Raw genomic sequence first — 13706 nt, 5'->3', positions numbered from 1 at the left:
GAATGACTGGCAAGTATTGTGGCGTGCAAAGGATTCTGGGATACAGACTGTAGAAAATGACAGCAGCACAGTCGAACAGACATTACCAAAAGACAGCAGAACCAACATCAGCAGAGGAGCTGAGGTCAGGAGAGTGAGAGCACAATGTTAGTTTAGTTTTTTCGATTTGGTACGATATGAATGAACACATTAAATCATAAACATAACAGCAGACAGAAAAAGCATAAAGAGAACTGATAGACATCAAAGGGAAATTAGAATACAATGACAACAAAGCACACAGCATAGCCTATTAAAATCTGTCAGTATAGGCAAAAACTGTCATAGAAGTATCGAGTGGGAGTTATTGCCACATTTCAGCTCATGAATGGGCCAAAAGGGCTCCTGAGCCATTAACTTTACGACCCACTAACCGACAGAAACAGAGTATGTTTACTTTATAAAGACTCAGCTCATTTGGAGTCGTTTGTTTCAAAAGATGTCCTTTACCTTATTTGTACTGAGGTATTTTGGGGGTGGGGGGTTGTTCATATTGTTTCCCCTCTCAGACCCTTGACAAAGGAGAACAAAAATTTTCATGTCTCTTGGTTGTTGAAGAAATGGAAAAAAAGTTTGCTGAAATAATGTGTCAGTGTAAGAACTCTTTCTCCAGTTGTATCTCTTTTTTCGAGCTTAAAAAAACTTTCATTTTTCACGCTTTTTCATTTTTCAGTACCCTCTTCCTTCAAGAATTGCACTAATGGTCTGTGCCCTGTGTTATTTTAACACATAAGGATCTTGACCAGTCTCTCATGGAGATTACCTAAAAGTCTTTAAGATTCCTCAGTCCAGCTTGTGGTCTGCTTTCTACAGCAGCAAATGAGAAAGTCAATATAAAAGTCAACGCAAAAGTCATTGTAAAGTTCAATGTAAAGGTCAGTGTGAAGGTCAGTGTAAAGGTCAGTATAAAGGTAGTTGGGTGGCAGTTACCCATTTCTTGCGGATTTATTTTCAGCTATGTGTTAGATAGCTGTCATAGAAAACGACAGAACATTTAATTTTTCATTTCTTAATTTCCTTTAATACTGTAGTAATTTATCATTTATCGATTTATCATCCAAAGATAGATTTAACACTTTCGGTTTCTTGGTAGAGGAAATTGGATTTTTGCCAGAGTATCTGGGTTCTTCATGGAATTCCAGTCAGCCTTGATAACAAGAGGCCGCTAATATAACTATATGACGCACCTCCAAGCAGCTGGAAATGTCTATAGTGTGTCGTATGCTTGAATAAAGCATGCACAGGGTGCATTTTTAAACAATACCATATGGGGGCTGTACTGCACAATTAGCATTTCCAGAGAACCAATCTGTTGCCAGAAGCATTGCAAGTGATGTAAAAGCTATGACTTTGTCATTTCGTGTAATCTGTATTTCTCAAATCAAACACATTAATTTCCATGCAGCTATGATAGCCATGCTATTTTTTCCACCTGTATCCTAAATTTGTTGTCTTTATTTCCGTCACACCGTACACACAACTCAGTTTTTAATTTTTGTATTATCCAGTCAAGACAAGTCATGACACACGCTTATTCCTGAAATGAAACATATTTATTTTTATGCTAAAAAATCAATAGGTTTCACCGTATTGTACAAATTTATTTGAAATTTACAATATGTATATTATCTGGAAAATATTTACCACAGTGCAAATGTGGGACCTTTTTTTCCCTCGGGGAGAGAACAACCTTTGACAAACATTAACTAAAGCCACACTCTGAACTGAATAACTTCACAATTTTAACAATAAACTCTGTCTTTAAAAATAAAGGTTTTAAAGGCTTGAGATATAAATAATCTGCCCCCCCCCCCCCAAAAAAAATAGTAGAAATGCCATTTAAAACAGAAATTCGAAGATTTACTTGGAAATTCATGGTCTTTAATGATTTTAGATTATCTGTTCGGCTCAAAACAACATCAGTACTCCACCTTTAATATGGAAAATAATTAAGGACAAGAACAGCCACGGCTTCAATACAAATTCATCAGACGCAAACAGGACAGAGGGCGTTGTCTTGGCATTTTGTCGTCGTAGTCACAAAGTTCACGTTCTCAAACTTATACGTAAACTATTCCCAAAAGCAAATAGTTTCCCAGCGAGCGAGGTCAAAGTGGACGTTATCTCAAGACGCTTTAGCTCAAGCCTCGTGCTTTCTTTCGGTTAAAATGTTAATGTTACGTTTAACCGCGGGAGTGAATTATTCATTCTATAATGTAAGGCATGGACAGTAACTAAACATGGTAGAGAAACTGATATCGGCCCTGATCAGAAATCCACTCATTATGTGTATGTTTGGGCTCTGTCTGTATCATCGCTACACCACTTTGGATGATTTAGGTTTGTGAGTGTGTGTGTGGTATGTATGGTCTTAACAGCAAACGATGCTCTGAATAACTGTATGTCGGCATATGAATGCTGACACAGAGTACCTTTTACGTTTTTTTTGCATTATTTGTATGCGTGCGTAGACATATAGAGTAGATGACGTTTGTGGAGTGTTTGTATCTGTAAATAAACTAAGGATAAATTTTACTATGTTATTCTGTAGGTGTGTATGTGGATATGATTGCACTATATTAGTGTGTGTGTGTGTGTGTGTGTGTGTCTGTTTATAGGTTTGTATTTAATTTCCAGCCCGGAGGTTCTCGTCTCCAGTCTCACGGTTGGGGAAGAGTTCGGGATTCTCAGCCAGCGTGGCACGGATCTTCTTCTTCTCTTTAAATCGGCCCGAGTGCGAGACTTTGACGTGTCGGCCTTTGGTGGCCGTTTTGTCCACGATGCGCTCCAGGCGGGCGTTGAACTGGCTTTCCTCAGAACTCTCGTTGGGGGAGGAGGAAGTCGCCGTGTTACTGGTACACTCAGGCGGAATCTCATACAGAACCTTCGGCTCCGACTTCTTCTTACGCATGAAGGTCAGTTTCCACCAGCCAGTAGATGGCTCAGCCATTGCCATGGGTAAAGAGAGAGCGTGAGAGAGAGAGAGAGAGAGAGAGAGAAAGAGACAGAAAGAAGGAAAGGCTGGACCTGCAGAGGAGAGAAGAGTCAGGAAGGAAAATGAGGAAATTGCCGAGTGTTATCTGTCAGCCATCAGTGTGGGTATTTAAACTATCCCTATTCAAAGTATGTCGAGTCAAGAGACGGGTCACCCTGTTCTGACAGTCTGATTTGGATCTTCTCTGATGTGGCTTATAGTATGTGTTTGTGCTAAAAGGAAAAAAAAAAGTGGTGAATAAGTTATGTGTATGTGTCCTGTGTGCATAAGTGTGAGAGTGTGAGTGTCAGTGTGTGTGTGTGTGTGTGTGTGTGTGTGGATGAGAGAGAGAGAGAGAGAAAGAGAAGAGAGACATTCTAGGTGTTTAGCTTCACAGTAAAGACTCTTCCAACAGCTCCTCATTGGTTTAGTTTCCCCTATTTGCATGAAATGGTTTGGATGCAAAACCCTCTGCATGTGTCAGTTCAACTAAAAAAGTTATACTATAATCAAAGGGAGGAAAAAGAAGCCTTCTAAACATAGACCCAAAACTAACTATAGTCCTCGCCAATGACGTTACACCAGAGGCCTGTTAGTGTGTCACCAGAGAGTCGGTAGAAAGCTTTGAAAAAGAAGCAACACAATTGGATGTACTTTTGGCTGTACTTGTACTCCAGCTTTTAAAGTGGCAAATGCAATTACCGTTTGCACATAAACCAGTTCTATCTGAAACAAGTAAAGTATTAAGTAAAGTAAAGTATTACACAAAGAAAACTTGGTGAAAATTTGGGAAATTGGATCAATCGAGTTGAGAAAATGGCCATCAAAATTTGGAAACACAGAATGAAGACGTATGTGGCCTCCGCTAAACGATCACATAAAACAAACTGTCTACATCAACTACGATTATCAATTATGTTTTCCGTCTAAAATTATATTTTATATATCATTACTGCAACACTGTGATGGACTGGCGACCTGTCCAGGGTGTTTCCCCGCCTTTCGCCCAGTGAACGCTGGGATAGGCTCCAGCACCCCCCGCGACCCTAATTAGGATAAGTGGCTTTGAGAATGAATGAATAAATGAATGAATGAATGAATGAATGGATGGATGGATGAACTACTGCAACATTTTCAAAATAATCCTCCAAAGCATTCTCCCCGTAATTTCAGATTACAAATGAAAAATCTAAGTTCAAATAGTGTAACTAGACTGTAGCGAGGCAATATTTTTGCCGTTGTTCAATAATTTTGATAAAGAATCACGATGTTTATAACTTTGCTCAAAGAGTTCAGTGGTCCTGCAGTTATTACACTAAGAATGCATTAGCCTGCTAATTCACGCGTGAAACATGTAGACTCTTCTATATGTAACAATAAAATGACAGGTAGAGAGCCGTCATTTGCATATCATTTTCTCTTAAGAGATACCCCTAAATCTCTCAATTTTAATGTGTCAAACATTTGTTATATAATCTCACCCTTAGAGATTATCTGACAAGCAAAAAGGCCAGTATGTAGGTGTGTAATTTGAGTGGTGCACTCAGCGCTCACGGGCTGATGTAAGGTTCAGTGTCTAGAGATGGGCGGAGGTGACAGGTCTCCTGAATTTTTCAGTGCAACTCAATAGACGCCATATGGCAGAGGTATGCTAAGACTGGGTGTGTTTTGAAGCTCAGGTTACTAGCCTCAAATTTCATACGCGTTAGCCGAGAGTATACGTTGGGCTAGCGCTAATTCCTCGTTAGGTCAGAGGTTGCTGAAGTCATTCCGAGAAAGCCAGAGTGTGTTTAGGCTTTTGTTGCGACTCCATTGTTGTCTCTATTCATTGAAGGAAACAATTTAGTTAAGAGTAATCTCAGCTGGTTTTTCTGGCTGTAATAAGTAGCTGATTCAGGGGTTAACCCAAATACTTGGCATATGCGCAGACTTTTCATAAGTGTCTTTGGACTGCACTTTAGATAGGTGAATGACTGGGAAGTTTGTTTGAATCATATTTACAGATATTGTTTCAGAATTTTTTCTGACAGCTAGTATGTTAAGTCTTCACATGCCTGACAGTAAAAAGGAACAGATTTGATCATTACTTTTCTTCTTATAAGAACTCCTGAAACACTGAAACGAGGCTGTCACTTCATTCTAGCAAGAGTATCCATTACAACGTCATCTATTACATCCATTGATATCTTAATGACCACTATAAATGTCTTTATCTATAGTTACTGGTACTATTTCTACAACCAGGAATGGGAAAATATGAACTGTTATCCTGACAACAACAATGAAAACAACAGCAGCAGCAGTAGCAACAACAACAACCACAACAACAACAACATAACAACTAATTGTCCATGGTGACCTTCACAATCTGCTTTCTGAAAACTTTGAAACACACTGAAATACCACAGCTGAGTTACCTTCCATTAAGACGCAATGTTTTCCATTCAGAAAATGTCTCTTAGCATTATGAAACAGCTGTGCATTTATATTAGCTGTAATAAAGCATTAAGATATATGTGTAAAATTGTTGGTTACTCTTTTCTTTGAGCACCAAGCAAAACTGCAATCATATTGTTTTTAGAACGCATTCTTGTACATAACCCTAGACTAGTTTTTAGCTGATGACTGCAATGTGTACAATGTATTGCACTGTTTTTCACTGCGCAATTAATCAGAACTTTAAAAAATAGCAGGATCTGTCCGCTAACGTAATTTTTAAAAAGTTATCATACAAACCAGGGAACGGGGTGGGGGTGGGGGGTGCACCCATCAAATGGGCTGCAAGATTAGGAGATTTTTAGGCACAAATTGGCAAGTGCAATGAAAAAGGAAGGGGGTGGGGTGGAGGGTTCAAACCTAGACAAAGTGGGCGGGGCTGCATATCGAAAAAGGTTGAAAACCCCTGACATAAACTATCATAGTAAGACAAATAAATCTTTCTGCAATTTCAGTGTAAGTGCTAGTCATTTCTGCTTGGCTTAATGAAAATGGCACAAATTGACATAAAGTTCGGTAAAACATATTGATGCTACTGTAAGTGTGAAATTGTGTTAAACCTTGTTAAGTTTTGTACTGGTGAACAGAGATTGCGTGAGACAACCCTGGTGTACAGTGTAACTCTAGTAGAACAAACTGTGTTCGGTACTCGCACACAGTGTTTTGTTGTAGTCATAATACAAGTGAATCTGAATCACACCCTTAATGCACACACACACACACGAATGTTCAGTCAAAACTGAGGCACACACACACACATATACACTCACACACACACACACACACACACACACACACACAGGAGCAGAACAGAAATGCATAACTCCTACATGTATGTGTCTGCGCAGACCACATACAACTCACATCAACACCACAAACATACAAACATTCAACAGGAACAGAGGTAAAGACAAACGGCTTTGTGCCCTTCTCCCTTCAAAGAGAAGGAGTATATCTGGTTCCCTGTGGTTGCCCGGCGACAGTGTGGACAGTTCCATACAACACGTTAATGGTTCCAGTCACTGCCTTTGACTTTTGCCCCCATTTGTGTTTATATGAGAGCAAACAGAAACTGGGAGGATATTAGAAGCCTTTGAAGTGCATTCTATTTGAAGTTAAAAACAGTGACCAATAGCAATATAGAACTGGGTTGTTCCACACCAACCAATGTGGACAACTAGACAACAAGAGAGAGAAACAAAGACTCTCTGGGTATGAAAAGATTTAATATGAGTATGTTCTTTCTTTGTCGTGATATCTAGCAATAGTAGAGGAACAGCAGGTAGGTTAATCAAATGAAAAGCAATCGGTGCTTGGTTTAAAGATCAACACAGTCTGGTGTGGAGGACACAGAAGATGTGCATACAATATTTAAACATTGAACTGACAGAGAATAAGGCGTCTTTCTATGAATGCAAACATCTGCCTTAGATCCAGCATCAGCAAGTGTGAGAGTTTTTGTCTTTAAATTACATCTCGAAACTGAAAAGTTTAACAATTTCAAAAGTTTCAAATCACTCATTTACCATTACATCACTCTTACTCTTACAAAAACGAGGTTGTTGATTTACTATTCCATCCGTAACTATAAAAAGACCCTTTGAACACAGAGCAAATGCTTGATCAACAGTCTAATGTTCCAAAAGAATGCACTTAGAATTCTAGAATCTAGAATGAATTGTTAGAGCCATAAATATACATAAAAACTCAGTTTGACTTGTTTCCCCAACTTTATGACTTCTGTTTCAATTGGACCTGAGCAGACACTGAGACGGTCACTCCATCAACATACTCGTATTCGACTAAAATCTCAGGTAAGGTTAAGGTTAAGGAAAAACAAAACGGAAAGCAACAGTATTGCAGTTAGGTCACAATCCTCTTGAGCTCTTCAATGGTTTTAACCTCATGTTTAATGAGTCACATGATTTCACTTGAAACAGATCAGTGGACATGAGGGGTGGAGGTTATATTGCCATCTCAAAGGGCAAACCTTTAACAGGTTAGTAATCTCAGCCAAGACAGAAGTTCCCTTGGATTTTTTTTTTTATCCTCCCCTTTTTTTATCCTTATTGAAACTGATAACATTTATAGATGTGATAAGGGAATGACCTTTCGCTTGATCTAGTTTCTAGTTTCAAAACCTACACGTCTCAACTGCTAATCGCATCAATCAATCAATAAAACGTGGCTGCACGTGGATTGTTTTGAGGAAGCTTTGCTGTGCACGTCACACATCATAAACACTGGAACCATAAGAAATTTTTTTGCGAGCTGCAGAAGTGTCTTGGTGACCAGTGAAAATTGTTTTGTGCGGATGAATGAAATTCATTCTGCACGTTTGTCTCTGACTTATTGTCTGCCGTTGTCAAACGCCGTTGGTGTTTTTAGAGAACCGCGACGGAAAAGGCCGCTAACCTTTTAATCTTTCCCTCACAGCTAAGACTCATGCTTTAAAGTTTTAAAAGTTACGAAACCTTTCTACAGGATAAATTGTCCTCTGAGTGTAAATATACCGGTTCGAACCCCCCCTGTTCCCCTACTTGACTGTAGCAAATAACTGAAACCCCACTCAACACAAAGCGTCTGTCTGAACCTAAAATCACGTGACTCAACGCTACCGGCTGCCTCTGAATCACAGAATCCTGCCTGAATGAGGAAGTAACCACTAACCTGATTTGATAAACGTTCTTTACAGCGTCAATTTAAAACACAAACTCTTAACCCTTTTTTTTTTTTTTTTTTTTAATATGAAGTGAAAACTGTAGCTATTCACCGACGTTTACAGAACGTGAAGTTGGGGTAGGACGACCAGAGTTGAGGCGCGTAAAGCTGCTGAAAGAGCAGCTCGGGAAGGCCTGAATAACAACCTCCTCCGGAAATTTCCCTACAATTTGCTTATGAATCGCTGGAGAAGACAAAAGGGAGAAACAGACCGGTCTGTCTGTATTCCCGACTGATTTTTAAAGCCACTGTGTGGAAATGTCGTCACTTTCTGTTCTCGATTTTTAGAAAAAGCGACCGGTTTTGCGTCACGTTGGTCCTCACGTTTTAAAGTGTTTAATAAATCACAGGTACAAACAATGTTATAAAACAATCGGACTGATAAACTAATGGAAACACTAGAAAATACGTGAATATTCATTTAATTGGAAATGGGTTGGACAACCACTGGATTTCAAAATTGCTTCAATCCCTTTTTATAAAATTCACAGGAAACTTTCAAATATTTCTTGTGAAATACTGGACTATTCTTCAGTAAGAACAACTTCTGCTTCTTGGAGAGGTGCGTGAGGTAGAAATGTAACTCTGAACTCTCTTCTCCAGAATTTCCTGTAAAGTTTAAAAAAAAATTAAGTCTGACGTCTGAGGAAGACACTGGAGGTATTTAATAATCTCACCCTGGGGCTTATGGGACCAGTTTTGAACCATAAACAGCAATGTGTGTGGAGGATTTACCACATCAAAATCGTAAAAAGCATCTTAAGGAAACAGTCTTTGCACCATAAGGCATACCCGTTTATCTAAAACAAACCTCCTTCATCATAAATCTGACATGCAAATTGATAAGCAGACCCAGAGACTTCAACAGGATTTCTGACTACACTGCATCAGAACCACTGACACATTTAACCGTGGGGGATTATCGGCGTTACTTTAAGTCCTTTATTGACTTTATTCAAACATAAACTCCTCAAAAGTCTATGGCTCCCTCAGCTGCTTCAAATTCCAGTTTTTATATCCGTTGTACCAGGTTACATGCTGTTGTATACGGAGCTTTGTTTGCGAGGCACAGCCTGGGCATAGATTGCTTTGTAAATCTCACAATGTAGGTTTTGTTAGGACTACGTCACAGAAGTCTCAGTTCTGTGGGGACTCTATGTCAAGTGTTTTCAGTTAACGAGTCATAAATAATGAAACAATGCTAAGACTTCTCATGTTGTGCTGGAAACGCTCACAACAAAACGTTGATTTTCAGTCATCTTTCTTCCACAGAGGCACTTTCATTTCATTTCCTTGGAATACGAGCACAAGTGTTTCCATTTTTGTAACCTCACGCGGGTGAGCACTCGGTTGTTAATCGATGAAGCTACACGGAATTTTCACAGAATTTCCAACCACCATGCTCTAAAGTTTTCATATCTGATTATAAACGGATTATACATAAATTACAGTCGTCAGAGCTGGACCCTGAGCAGGAAAAATGACTCATGTGACTCTCTTAAATGTTTATGTATCACTGAGAATGATATACACTCAGAAACTGGCACATGTGTACTTTCAAAGTTCCAGATGTAGAAAGGAAATACATATTAAGTGTTTAAAAAAAAAACAAACAAAAAAAAACGAAAAACCAAAACAAAACTTGGGACCCGTGTCAGGGATGCTGGTTTTCAAAATGTTTCTGCCTTTTTCATGCTATCAGTTATATCATCCGGTTTATTTTCAGCACGATTTTTTTTTTTTTTTTTAAAAAGTTGTTTATTACACAAAGCTATAAAAAATAAAAATCCCAAGGCTCAAAATCCATGTGAATGACAAGGAAGACACTCTGACAGGAACCTGTCAGGTTAAAAACAGCTTTATCAGTCTGATCCTGTCTGATATTCTCAGACCAGAGACTGAACATTAGATTAACAGGGTCCTTACCACAATTCAGGAAAAATAAAACAAAACAAAAAAAAACAAACCCTAAAAAACAAGAGTTAATACATTTTCGTCCTAACACAGAGATGGACTATCTCTTTCTTAGAGGGCTACGTATCTGCAGAACTTGTTGAGGCCCTAACTAAAAACCCTAATGTAATATTTAAGAGCTACACAGATCCATGATAAATTGAGTGAAGTGGTTCTAAGCCCAAATATGCACGCTCTGTGCCCTTAGCGAAAGGAAGGTTTGCCAACTGCTGCCCCTAATAAGACTGGCACAGTGGCACAAAGTCCAAAGATGCCTCCCCCGCCCCCACCTCGTGCCCCCACTTTAGCTCTGAACTGCATTTTTATTCTTTTATGGACACTGTGCCCTCTCTTATTCTACACTGAAACCTATTTTTAATCAGCTTCAGACATACCGCGTCTTCAAGTGCAGTCAGTTCTGAAATCTGGGCAGCAAAGCAACTTCCGGACCCCCCTTTTTTTTTTCTCAGCGCGCATGGGAAAATAAGCAAAATTCCCTGATTACGCGGCGTGATATGAAATGTAGCATACACGGGTATGCTAAACAGTTGTGTATTAGCATTGACAAAGATCCAGGGTTCAAGATAAAGACCAAGAATTTTAACGTTTGGTCTCAGGGCAGTTTAGGGTATGCATGTAATGTGCTGAAGTGTTTCTTTTAAGGCCGTAGGAGAAAGAAGTCAGACTTCATTGCGCTTCTTCATGGCCCTCTTATGATGTCTCTTGCTAGTTCGTGAGCGCCAGTCGCAAACTGTTGACTTTATTTTGCTGACCAAAGTCCACTAACTATAGCGGGATGTAGCTTTTAAGCATAATGACACAAAGATATAATGGATACCTGCTCTTAGTTAGAATAGACTGTGATAATCAGAGAGTCTAGATAGCTGATTCTGATAACGTGTTGTGACCTTTTGATTTTCTGTCTTTTTTTTTTTTTTCAAATGACTTTGATACGGTTCTGAGCTTCCCTCGGCACGGTGATGTGTTAAAAGAGACCCTGGCGTAAATCTATGCTTTCAACACACGCTTAGCCTCTTGTTAAAACATGTTTTAACTCTCTGGTCTATTTGTACGTGTTTGCGTGCGTACCTATTTCTATGCATGTGTCTGCGTACACGTAAAACTCACCCGTGCAAACCTGTGCAAAGTTTGTGTGTTGTTTGATGTTGGTCTTGGTCCCAGAGGTTAATGCTCCTTAGTTCAGTTCAGGTTGAAAGTTGAACAAAGATAAGTCCTAAAATGTAAACTCATCACCCTTGTGCAAAAATTGTGTGAGGGGATCGCAGAATATTTTCTCTCTCGCTTTTTTTTTTCTCTCCTTTTCTTTTTCTTTCCTTTCATTCGCGTGTCTCTTCCCTTTGCTGTTGTCCTTCCTCCTCACAGGGACAGGTCTCCTGGTCTCTGTTACAGCCTGGTTCAATGCAACAGGTGTATTTCATCTCCTACACACACACACACACACACTCACACACACACACAGGCCCCACCCTCCAGTGGCGTTTGAGTAAATATCACCATGGCAACGGTGACAGAAGGAGCGCAGGACATAGACAGGCATAGACCAGATCACACTATTGTCCTTAACCTGTATGATTATTGAAAAGAAGATTATGTTTTAATTAGAAATCCCACATGACTACTACTACTACTTTTTACATCAAAACCTAAAGGTTTAACTAGATACACATGTAATACGATAAATATGACACATATAAACATTATACATTTGACATGGTGTGTTTTAAAAACAAAATATACAAAAGTTATAAATGTATTGATATATTTGTTTTACAACAAACTTACTGGTGATAAAACACTCTGACACATATCAGTTATTAATTCAGAGTTACAAAACTGGAGCCTTTTGTAAAGGGGTGAGGGGTGTGTGATCAGAAGTCTTGACAGATATGTTTCCTTTTTGTATCTCCTTGTGTGTGTGTGTGTGTTTAATATTTATATATATTTCAAGCGGTAAACTTTCCATCTATTTAATTCTCAGTTTGATTGGCATTTAATGCATCATTCTATTCATGCTCACGTATCATCTGTGTATTTTGACATGACATTACATATTCTCCATACAATCACACTCCATATGTTGTCTTACAATGAAGGTTTGCCCAATACACTTTGGGATTAGAATGAATGGAGTTATTCCCTATTTGTGCTGACATAAGAAAATAATGTCCCATTACATCATTCACTTACAGTGAAACTGACCCTGACTAGAATTATATTCAGTTTCACAGGACTTCATTTTCAGGCCAGAAGTTAATATGTGAACTAGTACCTTGTACTTGTTGACAGAGAAAACTGCTGATTTGCCGATGTTTTATGAATTAGGAGCTGTGATGAGTGGACGCAGGCTTCTTTTTTGTTTTTGTTTTTGTTTTTTTTTTGTTTGGTGAGGAGCTCTGTTCTGGGAATGGATTATGGAATGTTACTGGTACGTATCAGAATTCTGTCGGCTCAAGCCTGTTTTATGATTTTACTGGCTTAGAGGCATACGTGCACATGCACACACACACACACACACGCACACACGCACACACACACACACACACACAAACACACACACTTTGACTCACACATAAAACAGTATAAATTGCCATTGTATCTTGGTTTTAATGAACATCCTCAAATTAGTTTCCCTGTGTCCTCATAGCCATCGCCCTTTGACCTGTGAGAGATAATTCTCCAGTTATGCGGAAATGCATTTCTTTTTACAGTTGGTTATGAACTAACTGTTTGACGGGCAACATTAACTATATCTCATGAGCATGTTGCATCATTTTATGAGATGAACTCCTCTGTCTGATTAGTTTTTTGTAGACGAGGTTTATTTTTGGTTTTTTAGACGTTAACCTCTTGTGTATATGTGAGTGTGTGTGTTTGAGAGAGAGAGAGACAGCAAATGTGCGTGCGTGTGTGTGTGTGTTTGGTGGTGGGGACGGAGTACATGTGCGTGTGCATGTATATCTATGTGCGGGCATTTTTTTTTTACACTCCTCAGAGTAAAAATCAGAAGGTCGACTCTGGTTGAAAACAGAACTGAAGAATATTAATGCCTTGACTAAATTAAGCAAATGTCACTTAACTTAGTTGGTTAATTTTGTGTCAAAATAAGCAACATTTATTTGATACAATCAAGGAAACGTATTTGCGTAATGTTTCGAAGTAAAATGAGCCGATCAGATGGAACGGCGCTATGGCACGGACTGGGTTTCTGCATCTGGGCAAAGGAAAAAAAAAAAACGCTAGTCCATCCAAGCCTTTTCCACACCTCTCAGCCACACCCCAGCTGGCGTGTGTCAGACGTCCAATAGTTCACACCAACCGTCCCTGCCCGTCTTCACTGCTAAAAAGCACGCTGTTGACTTGTTTTGGAAGAACTTAAAACTTTGTTTTGAACTTAAAGTTACTGAGGGGAACATTGCTTCAGCAAGTGAGCTGAGCCCATGACAAAAAAAGGCCAAGGCAATGCGAGAAACACGAGAAGCTAATGCTCAACTTCACGTATTCA

The 13706-nt window shown here is 39.2% G+C and overlaps 1 protein-coding gene across 1 annotated transcript; it reads right to left on the bottom strand.

Annotated features, from left to right (window-relative positions):
- Positions 1 to 1898: 1898 nt before the first annotated feature.
- Positions 1899 to 11618, bottom strand: prr15la (proline rich 15 like a). The gene is made up of 2 exons (XM_030794034.1): positions 11312 to 11618; positions 1899 to 3066 (listed from the first exon to the last, which is right to left on the bottom strand). Exon 2 carries the CDS (start codon positions 2993 to 2995, stop codon positions 2666 to 2668), a length of 330 nt encoding a protein of 109 aa, XP_030649894.1. The 5' UTR covers positions 2996 to 3066; positions 11312 to 11618; the 3' UTR covers positions 1899 to 2665.
- Positions 11619 to 13706: the final 2088 nt, after the last annotated feature.

Source organism: Chanos chanos, chromosome 16 (genome assembly GCF_902362185.1).
Source record: "Chanos chanos chromosome 16, fChaCha1.1, whole genome shotgun sequence".
Classification (NCBI taxonomy): Eukaryota; Metazoa; Chordata; class Actinopteri; order Gonorynchiformes; family Chanidae; genus Chanos; species Chanos chanos.
This window is presented reverse-complemented; position numbering and strand designations above follow the sequence as displayed.